Source organism: Sinocyclocheilus anshuiensis, unplaced genomic scaffold (genome assembly GCF_001515605.1).
Source record: "Sinocyclocheilus anshuiensis isolate Anshui unplaced genomic scaffold, SAMN03320099.WGS_v1.1 scaffold450, whole genome shotgun sequence".
Classification (NCBI taxonomy): domain Eukaryota; kingdom Metazoa; phylum Chordata; class Actinopteri; order Cypriniformes; family Cyprinidae; genus Sinocyclocheilus; species Sinocyclocheilus anshuiensis.
The window spans coordinates 568,961-581,561 of NW_015546056.1; the positions used below are offsets into that span (position 1 = coordinate 568,961).

Below are 12,601 nucleotides of genomic sequence, written 5' to 3' on the forward strand. Positions count from 1 at the left end.
ACTCATTAAACAATCATTTCTGTCATTTAATTTGTGTTGTCTGAACTTGCTTTAGGTTCAAGTATCTGACAAACAAATTAAAATGATTTTAAACATACATACTATATCAAACATACTATATTAAAGTGCCCCTATTATGGATTTTTGAAAATTACCTTTCATGCAGTGTGTAACACAGCTCTAAGTGAATGAAAACATCCTGCACTTGTTGGTCTTTTCGTGTTGGTCTGAATGAAAATGCAAATTAATTCTTTGCCACTAGGTGCCACTTTTGGAGCAGTAAAAATAGCGGTCCCCGGTAACGCTGTACACAAAGCAGCACTGCGCTCACAAACACTGCTTTATCAGGCATTACAGGCAAGATGAAATGGAAATGAGACCAATCGGACCAATCACCGCAGATTAGCATCACGCAAAGGAGGGGTTTGGAAAAATGAATCGTTGAGCGAATCGTTTGGGAGTCCTTGAGCAAATAAGATAAAAATGAATGCATATTATAAGACAATGTGTAAGACAATAAGACAGTGTTTTTTGACCTTGCATGCATGTCAACCTGTTGTTGGGGACTCCCAAAACCAAAATATGAACCTTTCATTACCCATAATAGGGGCACTTTAAAATGTTCTAGTAAAAATGTGTGGGTCTGTATGAAAATGTCAAATAAATGCCAAGTTTTACCATGGTCAGTAACCACTAGCAAAAATCACACGAATGAATGTCTAATGGCCATAAATGAATCATACATGTCTCAAAATTTGCTTTCTGTCTTGATAAACAACATAAACTATTGTTCATAATGTTTGGGGTTAATAAGGTTAATTAATGTTTTGATAGAAGTATCTTACTCTCACCAGGGCTGGATTTATTTCATCAAAAAAGTGATTTAAAATGATTTTTTTACTGAATTTTCAGCATCATTACTCCAGTCTTCAGAGTCACATGATTTTTCAGAAATCATTGTAACATGCTGATTTTCTGCTCAAGAAACATTTCCTATAATCAATGTTGAAAACATTTGTGCTGCTTAATATTTTTGTGGAAACCCTGATATATACTGTATATATTTAGGTTTCTTTGATGAATGTAAAGTTCAAAAGTAGCGTTATAAATGTCTTTACTGTCACTTTTGGTCAATTTAATGTATCGTTGCTGAATAAAAGTATTAATTTCTTTAAAAAAATGGAACTTTTGAACAGTAGTGTATGTCATAAGAAGATTAGAAGACAAGTTTAGATTAGTTTCAATGCCAAATGCAGTATATTTATAATACTGGGGCATCCAAATTCATCCACCTAGAAAAATAGTCCCACCTCCAAAGGACAATTTAGAGGTCACTCTAATCATGGAAGAGAGGAATCCTCCTTTTGTGTTCCACATAACAAATAACAACAAACAGGTTTGGCAAATTTTCCTATTCCTTCGTAATATCGTTATGCTATAGTTTTCAAGATGCAGTTAAAGAGAAGAGATGTCACAACACAGCATGTTAAGGAAGAAAGGATGAATGTGAGGAAGACTGTCTCACCATTGATTCTGTGATGAGGAGCACCAGCACCGCCTCTTCAACCACGTCCTGTGGACAGAAAGCTCTGCAGGGTGGCAACAGGAAAAGGAAAAAACACGTCACCAAGGTGTGTGTGTGTGTGTGTGTGTGTGTGTGTGTGTCAATCTCTAGTTACATACTGTATGTCAGTCTGTAACTGCTCTCTGTACTCACGTCCATTCTCACAGTTGTCACATTTTTAACATGTTTTATTGGTATTCTGAACAATTTTGTCTTTCTTTACAGGCTCTGTTTCTCTCATCCCTGATTTCCCCTCTCATTACTTTATCTTACTTCCCTCCACCATCTGGAGTCCCATCCTGTGTGTTACTGAACTGTACCAGGAATGGTAAACTAGAATATTCCTTTCATCTGTTCTCATTTCTGTTCTTCAGACGCATTGTCAAAAGTTCTCTCCATCTTTTTTCATCTCTCTTGTATTTTTCCTTTCTCTGCTTGGCATCTGCAGACTCACAGGTACAGTTACAGTATGTTTTATTCACAACACAGCATTCCGCCGTGTCCTGAATATTAAAGCAGGCAAACAAACCCCAGCGCTGTCCTCTGCTCGTCTCCGTGTTCATTGCTCTCTGATTCTAGTTATCGATCAATATTGTCCAATGGCTGATGTACACAATACAATTTAATGAGAGCAGTGAGATTTACATTAAACTGCTCAAATTAACAGTTATTATTTTAGCTTGACAAAGCATACTGATCTACTATTTAAGATTTTCTTCTTCTTTTTCTTTGTCTGAGACAAACGTTCTAAACGTTCACTCATCCTAGAGACTGCCAAACTCACTTTTCACAGCTTTTCAGGATGTTCTGATGGTGTGTTATATATTTTTATGACTGATCAGGCTTATAGTTCTCCTGTATTTGTTCGGTCACCTATCTGTCAATGTGTTAAATTATGCTAGCAATGTGCTAAAACATGTTGGTAACAAGCTAAAACAAGCTAGCAATATGCTGAAACATGCTAACATAGGCTACTTTGTTAAAACATGCTAGCTGTTCTTAAACATGCTAGCATGGTAAACTATCAAAATGTTTAAAAATGTTAGAAACATACTAGAAACATGCTAGAAACACGCTAAAAATGCAAGGAATGTGCTAAATCATGCTAGCAACTTGCTAAATCATTATGGCATGTGCTAAAATGCTAACAACATGTTAAAACATCGTATCAACATACTAAATCATGCTATCAATGTGATAGGATATACTAGAGACATATTAACATGCTAAAACATGTTAGCAACATGTCAAAAATGCTTGAAATGTGATCCATTTTGCAATCAACATGCTAAAACATGCTGTTTAACAATACTGGCAATGTGCTAAAATGTGTTAACAACATGTTAAAACATGCTATAAACATGGTATAGTGTGAAAAAACAGTTAAACATGCTAAAAATGTTATACTCTGCTACATATTACATATTAAGCATGTTAACAAAAACTAAGAACAAGCCAGCAACTGTATGTTAACAATGCCAAGCAACAAGCAGCAGGTGGTTTTGTAAAGGTCTAATGGTTTTATGTAGTTTCATAGGAGGTCTAATGAGGTCTAAATTTGTTTTTATTGTACTGTCTGACTTTTCATGACTTATCTTAGTAAAACATTCAAATTTCAAGCTTTTAAAAGTTATTTTAAATTTGTCAAGTCATCAACATTTATTTTGTTGTGCTTTTATATTCTGATCATCCTTTAGATATTGTTTTCTACATGAAAATTGAGTTTGAATATACAGAGAATGGGAATGGAAAGAGAGTCTGACCCCTCAGTGTTGTAGCGCCGGGGGTAAAATCTTAAGTATAGGTTTAGGGAATAGTGCATCTGACCCATATATAAATAAATGGATTAAGTCAAGCTGTGCAGTGAATACTGTGTGTGCATGGCTGCATGAGTGCTAAATATGAAGGGCAGAGAATTGTGGGTACAGAGTCTGAGAGTAGTAATGTGCGCGCTCACCCTTTTCTCAGCAGCGACAGGTATGCGCTTTGAAGAGCTGCCTGCAGGAAGAAACCTGGGTCCAAGTCAAAATTTGGGACTGATGAACCGCTTTTAGCAGTTTTAGAACTTGGAGTGCAAACAGTCTAGTCAACAAGACGCAAATGCAATGTAATGATGGCTGGAAATTAACACAGATGAATACAAAAATTTACCAATTTTGCATTCTATATATTAACATATAATATACACAGAACACATTCTTGCATTTACAGTCAGTGCTTATAAAAGCTAAATGTCTCATTAAATTTGAATCAATCATGCACGAGATACTGAAAACGCAGCGAGACACACCAAGAAAACAGTTAGAGACATGTCTACACAGAGTGTTCTGAGTAAACCGGCCCCTGACAAGATGTAAAACACACACAGACCTTGTCAAGCTCTTGCAGGTACAGCAGGCCAGCATCACAGGCCATGAGGTAACAGGACAGACATTCTTCCTCTCTCTCGGACAGTCTAACACGGGAAGCACCTGACATAGACTGATGGTCCAAAGACAAACCTGAACATTCATGAAGAACAATTAGGTTAAGAGTCACTTTATATATATATATATATATATATAATTTGGGACAATAACTGTACAAGAGAGAATGAAATATAGTTTAAGCATGGAGCCAAGACATGCAAAATGAATACAGCAAAGCACTACATCTCCAATTACAGTACTGCTGATTAGACTTAATTAGACATGTGGAACAAGAACGGATCTCTATGTTTGGTACAGTCTATTCTTAATCGGTATACACTCTTAAAAATAAAGGTGCTTCACGATGCCATAGAAGAACCTTTTTGTCTAAATGGTTCCATAAAGAACCTTTAACATCTGAAGAACCTTTCTGTTTCCCAAAAGGTTCTTTGTGGCGAAATAAGGTTCTTCAGATTACAAAAACGCAAGAAAGAGATGGTTCTTTAAAGAACCTTTGACTGAATGGTTCTTTGTGGAACCAAAAATGGTTCTTCTATGGCATCGCTTGAAGAACCTTTTGAAGCACCTTTATTTTTAAGAGTGTATGCCAATTAATACATATAATTGAGAAACACCATGAGAGCAAATATCTGTTTATCAAACAAACAGGTCTTTTTAAATGATATTAGCGGGACTTTAATCAATTATTCAGTCTGTCTGGAACATTCCGTCTGGGTCTCATCCAGAGCTTCGGCAGGGCGAGATGCAGAAAATAGCCATGGACAAACAAAAATTTGAACCTCCTAGAAAATGCTTTGATATCTTAGATTTACCAAGACTTCTGCCTACATTGAATTCTCCCAGAAGTCTCTAGTTCCATCCAAATATGAGGAAGTACACAGAGGAGAACTAAAAATGAGGAACTGTGCAATTAGTGTAACTTTACCACATCACTACTGTTAAAAAGAGTTCCCCATCTATACAAATCTGAAGAGAAGAGTTGTAGACAGCAACCATAATTAACACTCAACAAGTGCCTAATGCAAGTGAAACTGGCTTTGACAAGCAGAGAAAATAGAACTGTATAAGGAACTACAACATAATAGATAGATGATAGATAGATAGATAGATAGATAGATAGATAGATAGATAGATAAGATAGATAGATAGATGATTAACACACAGTAGTTAACTTATTAGTAAACACAGCAGTGAGTTATTGCAATATTTACTATGGGTCTGTCAGCGTGGAACGGCTGTCACAAGCTGTGCCTGGTGAGTCTCTCAAGGGACTGATTCTGGGTGGCTTCTGCTTTCTACGCTAGAGAAGCTAATATTATACTTTCCCAGCCTGCTGTCTGATAGTATGTGTCCGTGTGTGAACCTGTAGTGGGGGTTCAGATGCCAGGGTAGGGTACATATAAAAAGCAGTCAGAAAGACTGTGGAAGTAACTTGAAACTTCCAACAATTACTACATAATTATTACATAATTGGCATCACCCTGTTCGTTTAGGGATTTTTTTAAAAAACGGAACAAAATTGCATGATGTCATATGTATGAGTACTTCAATAGGCCTATGTGTTCCTTATTGTGGGAGTACAATAGTACTCATGTTGTCAGGTGGTAATTCCATATACATACAGTACTGTATATACCTAGCACATACTTTTTTGTACTTGCGAGAGAATGTTATGTATTAAAAATCATGGAAAATTTGAAAATAAGGGACATTAGACAAATACAGGATGAGTAAAATGCTGGGAAAAAAAACGTTTTTGAATGATAACTAAAGATATATTAGAAGCTTCCCTGTAGACAATGACGTAAAACTGCCTTTTTTTCCCCTGTGGTTACATTCTGTCCAAGGATATGATAAAAGAAAAGACACACTCCTATCCACACATTTCTTTATGATTGTAATGCCAACCTTTCTTTCAGTGTACACTTTAGCCTGGGTATGAATCCAATAAAAGCATGCCTGAAGCAAATATTCAGTGGAATGGAGCAATGGAAATTACTTAATAACGCTATAAATACACATTAAAATTGCTCTGGCAAATAAAATATGGTTCCTACCATATTAGGAACTTCGTCTTTTAACTTTAGCATCTAATGGACTAAATAATAAAAAAAAAAAAATTCAAATTAAGAGCCACTACACCTCATTAAACCTCAGTGAACTTTTACATTTTTTTCCACGCAATTAATATTGCCAACATTTTTAAAGAGGTTGTGGCAATGCTGATGTAATGTGGTGTTTTGGGTGTTTCTTGTTCATGTTTTCATGTCTTTTATTTTGGAATTTAATCATGGTCCCGTTTGTGTCATGCTTCCCTTGCCCTCATGTATTCATGCCATTGGTTCCTCTGTTCATTGTGTCATGTTCTGATTGGTTGTCTTAGTCATGTGTCTTGGTTTGTTCATGTCATGTGACCCTCCTTGTTTGCTATAAGTAGCCATCATGTTCCCATTGTGTCTTGTCGTGTATTGAAGTTGTAACCCGCTGTTGGTGAGTCTAGTCTGTTCATGCCAAGTCAAGTCTGTTCATGTCAAGTCTGTTCATACCTCGTCAAGTCAAGTCTGTTAATGTCGTCAAGTCACGGATTATTGTTTCTAGTCTTCGTCTGTTTGGATTATGTTTGGATCACTGTAAATAAACTGCACTTGGGTTCTTCACTACGCTCGACTTCAGTGGATGATTCGTTACAGCTGAACGGTTGCAGGAAGCTACAACGCATGCTATAATTAGCTGAATATTTAGACCTCACGCATAACTGTATACAGTATGTTAATTTCCTTGTCATCATGACTTAATTATACAATAATGAGGGAGGATTAATGAGCTATTAGTGATTTTTCAACTGTTCATACCTTTGATGACAAAGGCCTCTGCCAGCATGCGTAGTTGGTAGACGGGCTTCTCGTGGTGGGTGAAATCATCCACACCTGCTCTGGCACACATGCCCTGGGCGTCCCTGTAGCGTCCCTGAACATAGTGCACTTTAGCCAGCAGGAGCAGAGCTTCATTCAGGTAGTGTGGCTACAGGGGAAGAGACCGAAAATCACTGATAATTAGATCTGAACGATTTGAGGAAAAAATCTAATTGTGATTTTTATGATCAAAATTGTGATTGCGATTTAAAAATGTTTATAGGGCTGCTCAATTTGGCCAAATGTTTGTGATTATATATCAATATGGCTTCAAAATGTTGTTATTATTTTTATTATTGTATAAAAATATATACATTACTAAATACAAACGAAATAAGAAATATTACTTTAGTAATATTTCCCTGTAAAATAAAAAAGTTACGGATTTACGATTTTTAAATGTTGAACTACCAAATTTTTGTTTTGACAGAAAACACGGATTCCTTAAAGCTTCTCTTTTGTTAATCAGTATTTCTCATTACAAATATGGGAAGATGGTTGGCACTTCACAAATGCGCATTAAAGCGAGAGAGATGAGTTTGTGTGGAGCAGCATTTACTGTAAACCGAACTGCTCTGAGACACTGAAAACAGGAGATCGTGAGCTGCTCACGTATAAATGAACACAGTGCCATACTTCACTCTGAAACACACAACGCATATATTTATTTAATTCAGTCCCAGTCTTTGGACATTTTGAATTGCATTAAGCCATTTCACGACTTCGGTTTTATTTTGATTAATTGTGCAACCCTACTGACAATTTAAATAGAGAATAAATGTATAGACGACATGCATGCAACTACAGGGTTTTTGCAGCCTTCTAAATTTTCTTCTAACAACAAGGACAAAAAAACATACATTTTCTTTTTTTTTCTTTAAATGATAAAATATCAAAGAATACAGTATTAATAAATGTGCAAATCAATACAGTACAAATAAATAAATAAAGTACTTTTTTAAGCACAAAGAAAAAAAGGTGCTCAGAAAAGTGATGTTTTGAGAGAAAAAACTGTTGCACCATTGTTTGCAGATACTTATTGGTTTGGTATTTTGTTATCTAACTAAGTTAATAAAACTGATGGAATTTAAGTACACAAAACTAAACTAAAATCACCAAAAGTGTTTCTGCAATCCATGCCTCTTTCTCAGAGATGCTTAACTGACAGAGAGACTTGAGAAACATAGAAACTCAGGTAGGTGCTGTGCCAGACCTCCAGGCGTCCTCTGCTAAGGATGCAGTCGAGGTGAGCTTTGGCTCGGGCTAGTTTGGGCTGTGATTGTTCAGTCAGAAATGTAGAATTCTTCAACAGGGTCATGTTCTCCAGCAGACATTCCTCCAACAGAGCTTCTGCCAGCAGCAGCGTCCTGTAATCATCTACAGACAAACAAAGACTAGAACATGCTTGATGTTGGCTGATTATGGTACCTTCTTTGGGTTACTTCAAGGATAAAATGCTCACCAGCAACACCAGCATATTTCATCCAAGGGTGGACTTTATCATGACAGAATGTCTAGTTTGGATATTAATCTACAACAGCATTCTGATAGACATTCCTCCAACAGAGCTTCTGCCAGCAGCAGCGTCCTGTAACCATCTACAGACAAACAGAGACGGAAGTTGGGCAAAGGTTGAAGAAGAAAGACTAGAACATGCTTGATGTTGGCTGATTATGGTACCTTCTTTGGGTTACTTTAAGGATAAAATGCTCACCAGCAACACCAGCATATTTCATCCAAGGGTGGACTTTATCATGACAGAATGTCTAGTTTGGATATTAATCTACAACAGCATTCTGATCAGGTTTAGAGAGTTAAGTGTGTTTGTTTTAACTTAACAGTATACAGCAAGAAGGTGCTTCGAAAATATTCGCTTTGCCTTCATGCATATTTTGTATAAACACTGTGGATGAGGTGTTTCCTGTTTGGTTCAACTTTTCACTCCCTACTGAATCTAGACTTGCAGTTATACTGTATGTCAGGTTTATGCATGACATTTCCTTACTGAATATGAAGTAACTACAGTACATCACTCAAAAACCCTTGGCAGCATTAGTAAAATACACTGAATACTATGTTCTGTGGCCACCTTTTACTGACTGAGTTTGTTTCCCCACAGGGAAATTAGTGTCTGGGTGTTTGCAATGGCGAAACAAGACGTGCTGGGTCAGAGATCGGATTTAGACAGTGGTGGACACACCTCCTGGGAGTGCCATGTGTTAACTTCTGTTGATTTAACAATGAACATGAGACATGTTTAGGCAGCATGTTTATCTTTTACCACCTTTGTGAAAGTGAGAAGACTGGGTTTTATTTCTAAATCTTAAAGAGATAGTTCATCCAAAAAAGTAACATTTATTTACATTTGTCATGCCACTGTAGCCACGCCAAATCGAGATTTTTTTCTTCTGTGGAACACAAATTTAGCAGACAGTCCAAACTCCTGTTTTCCTTAAAATGAAAGCATACACTACTGTTCAAAATATTTGGGTTTTATAAATATTTTGGGTCAAAATAAAGTATTTTATGCATACCAAGGTTTGCGTTTATTTGATCAAACATTCAGTAAAACAGTCATATCTTGAAATCGTGTTACAATTTAAAATAATTGCTTTCTACTTTCTCACTTTCTACTTTTGTAAAATTTATTTTACAACTTATTCCTGTGATGCAAAGCTGAATTTTGTCTTTAGGGTCACATGATCCTTCAGAAATGATTATAACACGCTGATTTGGAAGAATGATTTTTCGTTATTATCAATGTTAAAAAAAAAACATTGTGCTGCTTAATATTTATTTCTGATATTTGTTTGATCAATAGAAAGCAATTACAGCATTTATTTGAAAGATAGATCTTTTGAAACATTATAAAGGTCTTTGATCAACTTAATGCATCCTTATAGAATAAAAATATTACTTTTTTTCAGTATCAAAAATCTTCCTGACAGTATGCATAAAGAAGGGTGTCCAGAAAATTAATGCATAATGTACAACAGGGGTCACCAAACTCAGTCCTGGAGGGCCGGTGTCCTGCAGAGTTTAGCTCCAACTTTCCTCAACACACCGACCTTACTGGAAGTTTCAAGTATAGCCTAAGACCTTGATTAGCTGGTTCAGGTGTGTTTGATTATGGTTAGAGCTAAACTCTGCAGGACAGTGGCCCTCCAGGACCAAGTTTGGTGACCCCTGATGTAGGCTACATCAACTGGTGGACACTTTGCTATCTCATAATGCCCCAGGACTTGAGAAACTCAAACCTTTGGCAAGAAAAAGCAAGAAAGTGTGAGTTTGGCAGTGTATAAGTACCAAGAAAGTTGTTCCTCCGAGTAAAACGGTAGTTGTTTAACAACAACACCAAGGTAACAACACCGGGTCAAAAGCCAATGCCAGCAATAGTGTGTCAGGGAAAGTATTTATAGCGTGCTACACATCTGCATCAACATAATAGTTGAGGAATACACCATCAAATTCAGTACATACCCTAAAGTGAGAGTGAGTAAATTATGACACTATTGCTTTAAGTAGCTTCTACCTGGTAACTGGCTTTATACACAGCCAGACGCAAACGCAAAAACTGAAGTCTCAATAAGTGCATGCGAGTTTCTGTAACTGATATCAGCACATTAGTAAACATGGGCAGAGTTTAACAGAAAGGTGCAAAGTTCATGCGGAACAAGACACACTCTCTCACACTCATCACTGCTGGCTCTCCTCTATTCAACTCTATTCTATTCTATTGTGACACGAGCACTTACCGTCGTCATGCAGGCGCGCGGCAGCGAGCTGCTCCAGTAAAGACGGTATTTTGTCCCACTGACTCTCCGCGCGGCAGCGCTCCACCTCCGCCTCTAGGCGGTACTGAGAGAAGGAGAGCCGCGATGACATCCCGCCGGCGTCTCTGTGTCCGCGCTCCACCGACACCAGAGGAGTGACTGCCGACTGACAACGGGAAACTCATTGAGCATGTGCAAACAAACACTACAAGACTTTGCCCATTTCAGTGACTGATGAATATTGCGTCGAGTTTGCCAGCAGTTGCACCCAGTGTTGGGGGTAACGCATTAAAAGTAATGGTGACAGAAATCAGAAGATGTTACTGTAGTTCTAAAATAAATATGAATATGCATTAATTAATCTCACTCACACACAAAAAATACACAGATTCAGTATTCCTCAAAATGAATAAAAATAATGCAACTCAGAATATGACGCAAACCTGCAATTGAAACAACCCAGCATTTTTTAGAGTGTATTATTATAATTATAGCCTAGAAATATGAGTAGGCTAATTTCTTATCTGTTGCGCTAATATTCAACAGCATGTTGGGCTTATGAATATTAATCAAGTTGTCTGCTTTCGATCAAATGAACTGATTTGCTGAATAAAAACGTGGGCGGTGACATGTAGGCCTAGCTAATGGAATCAGTTTGGTTTTATGCAAATAGCTACATTTTCCCATTTTCACTATACGGATATGCAAAATCAAGGTTTTTGCATATGGTTGCTACATCCTGGGATTTGACAAATAGCCTATATATGAGGGAATATTAGAAATGGAATTTCCAGGGTTGAAAAAAATCATGGAAAGTAATCAGGAAGTCATGGAATTTTTCCTCAGCTCTAAAATAGCTTACACTCTTAAAAATAAAGGTGCTTAAAAGGTTCTTCACAGCGATGCCATAGAAGAACCATTCTGGGTTCCACAACCAAACTTTGTAAAACACATTCAATTTCACTCAGCGTTCCCTCATGACTGACCATATGAATTTATTTAATTTTTATTTAATTTGCTATTCTAATAGGCTATCGTCAGTCTATCTTTAGTACACAGTAGCCTACATTTGAAAGAACTTTAAGAATATCGTGAATCGTGATATTATATCGCATAGCTGAACATCATTCAAGCTTTTTTATGATAGAATTTAGGGGTTAGAACTAAAATGTTTAATATAAGTATGAATTAAAAATGTCATAATATTATCTGTGAAAAAATATGAACTATACACTCTAAAAAATGCTGGGTTGTTTCAACCCAACTTTGGGTCAAATTTGGACTAACCCAACTTTTGGGTTAAAAATCTTTATGGAACCATTTAGACAAAAAGGTTCTTCTATGGCATTGTTGTTGTCTCAACAATTCTTTTATAGTTCTTCTAAGTAACAACGTTACTGCATAACTGCGTTCAGCCAACCTAAATTTGTTTGTTCATGCAATGATGATTGTCCTATTTTGCTAAAAAAAGATATTTGTCACAACAACTGAAACAAGTACTGTTGTTGAGTAAATGTATTATTTTCTGTTTCCTGGATGAAAAAAAATAATGTGTAAATAGCCACCACATTACCTTTTTTACGTCTATTTACCAATGACAAATATGGACTTATTACTTTATCTCAGTAAAATTATAATGATAATGATATAATGAACATAATGAAATGTTATAAATGTTATAAACCACAATGAACAACATTGTTGTAAAGCATCCTACAAGATATAGATTTAAGTGGTTGAACATATACTCAAAGCCTCAATACTTGCACAACAAATGTAAAAAAAAGATGAGCTCTTTAAAGGGGTCATATGATGCGATTTCAAGTTTTCCTTTCTCTTTGGAGTGTTACAAGCTGATTGTGAATAGATAAGATCCCTGAAGTTGCAAAGACTAAAGTCTCAAAACCAAAGAGATATTCTTTA

The 12,601-nt window shown here is 36.4% G+C and overlaps 1 protein-coding gene across 1 annotated transcript in view; it reads right to left on the reverse strand.

Annotated features, from left to right (window-relative positions):
* LOC107699274 (tetratricopeptide repeat protein 7A-like) overlaps positions 1-12,601 on the reverse strand; it is a 56,983-nt gene that overhangs the window by 40,729 nt on the left and 3,653 nt on the right. The window contains exons 2-8 of the mRNA XM_016500486.1: positions 10,661-10,844; positions 8,119-8,282; positions 6,846-7,014; positions 3,935-4,065; positions 3,521-3,646; positions 3,328-3,386; positions 1,526-1,589 (exon numbers count right to left, since the gene is read on the reverse strand). Of these exons, the coding sequence (XP_016355972.1) occupies positions 1,526-1,589; positions 3,328-3,386; positions 3,521-3,646; positions 3,935-4,065; positions 6,846-7,014; positions 8,119-8,282; positions 10,661-10,844 (897 nt within the window). The remainder of the gene's footprint in view (positions 1-1,525; positions 1,590-3,327; positions 3,387-3,520; positions 3,647-3,934; positions 4,066-6,845; positions 7,015-8,118; positions 8,283-10,660; positions 10,845-12,601) is intronic.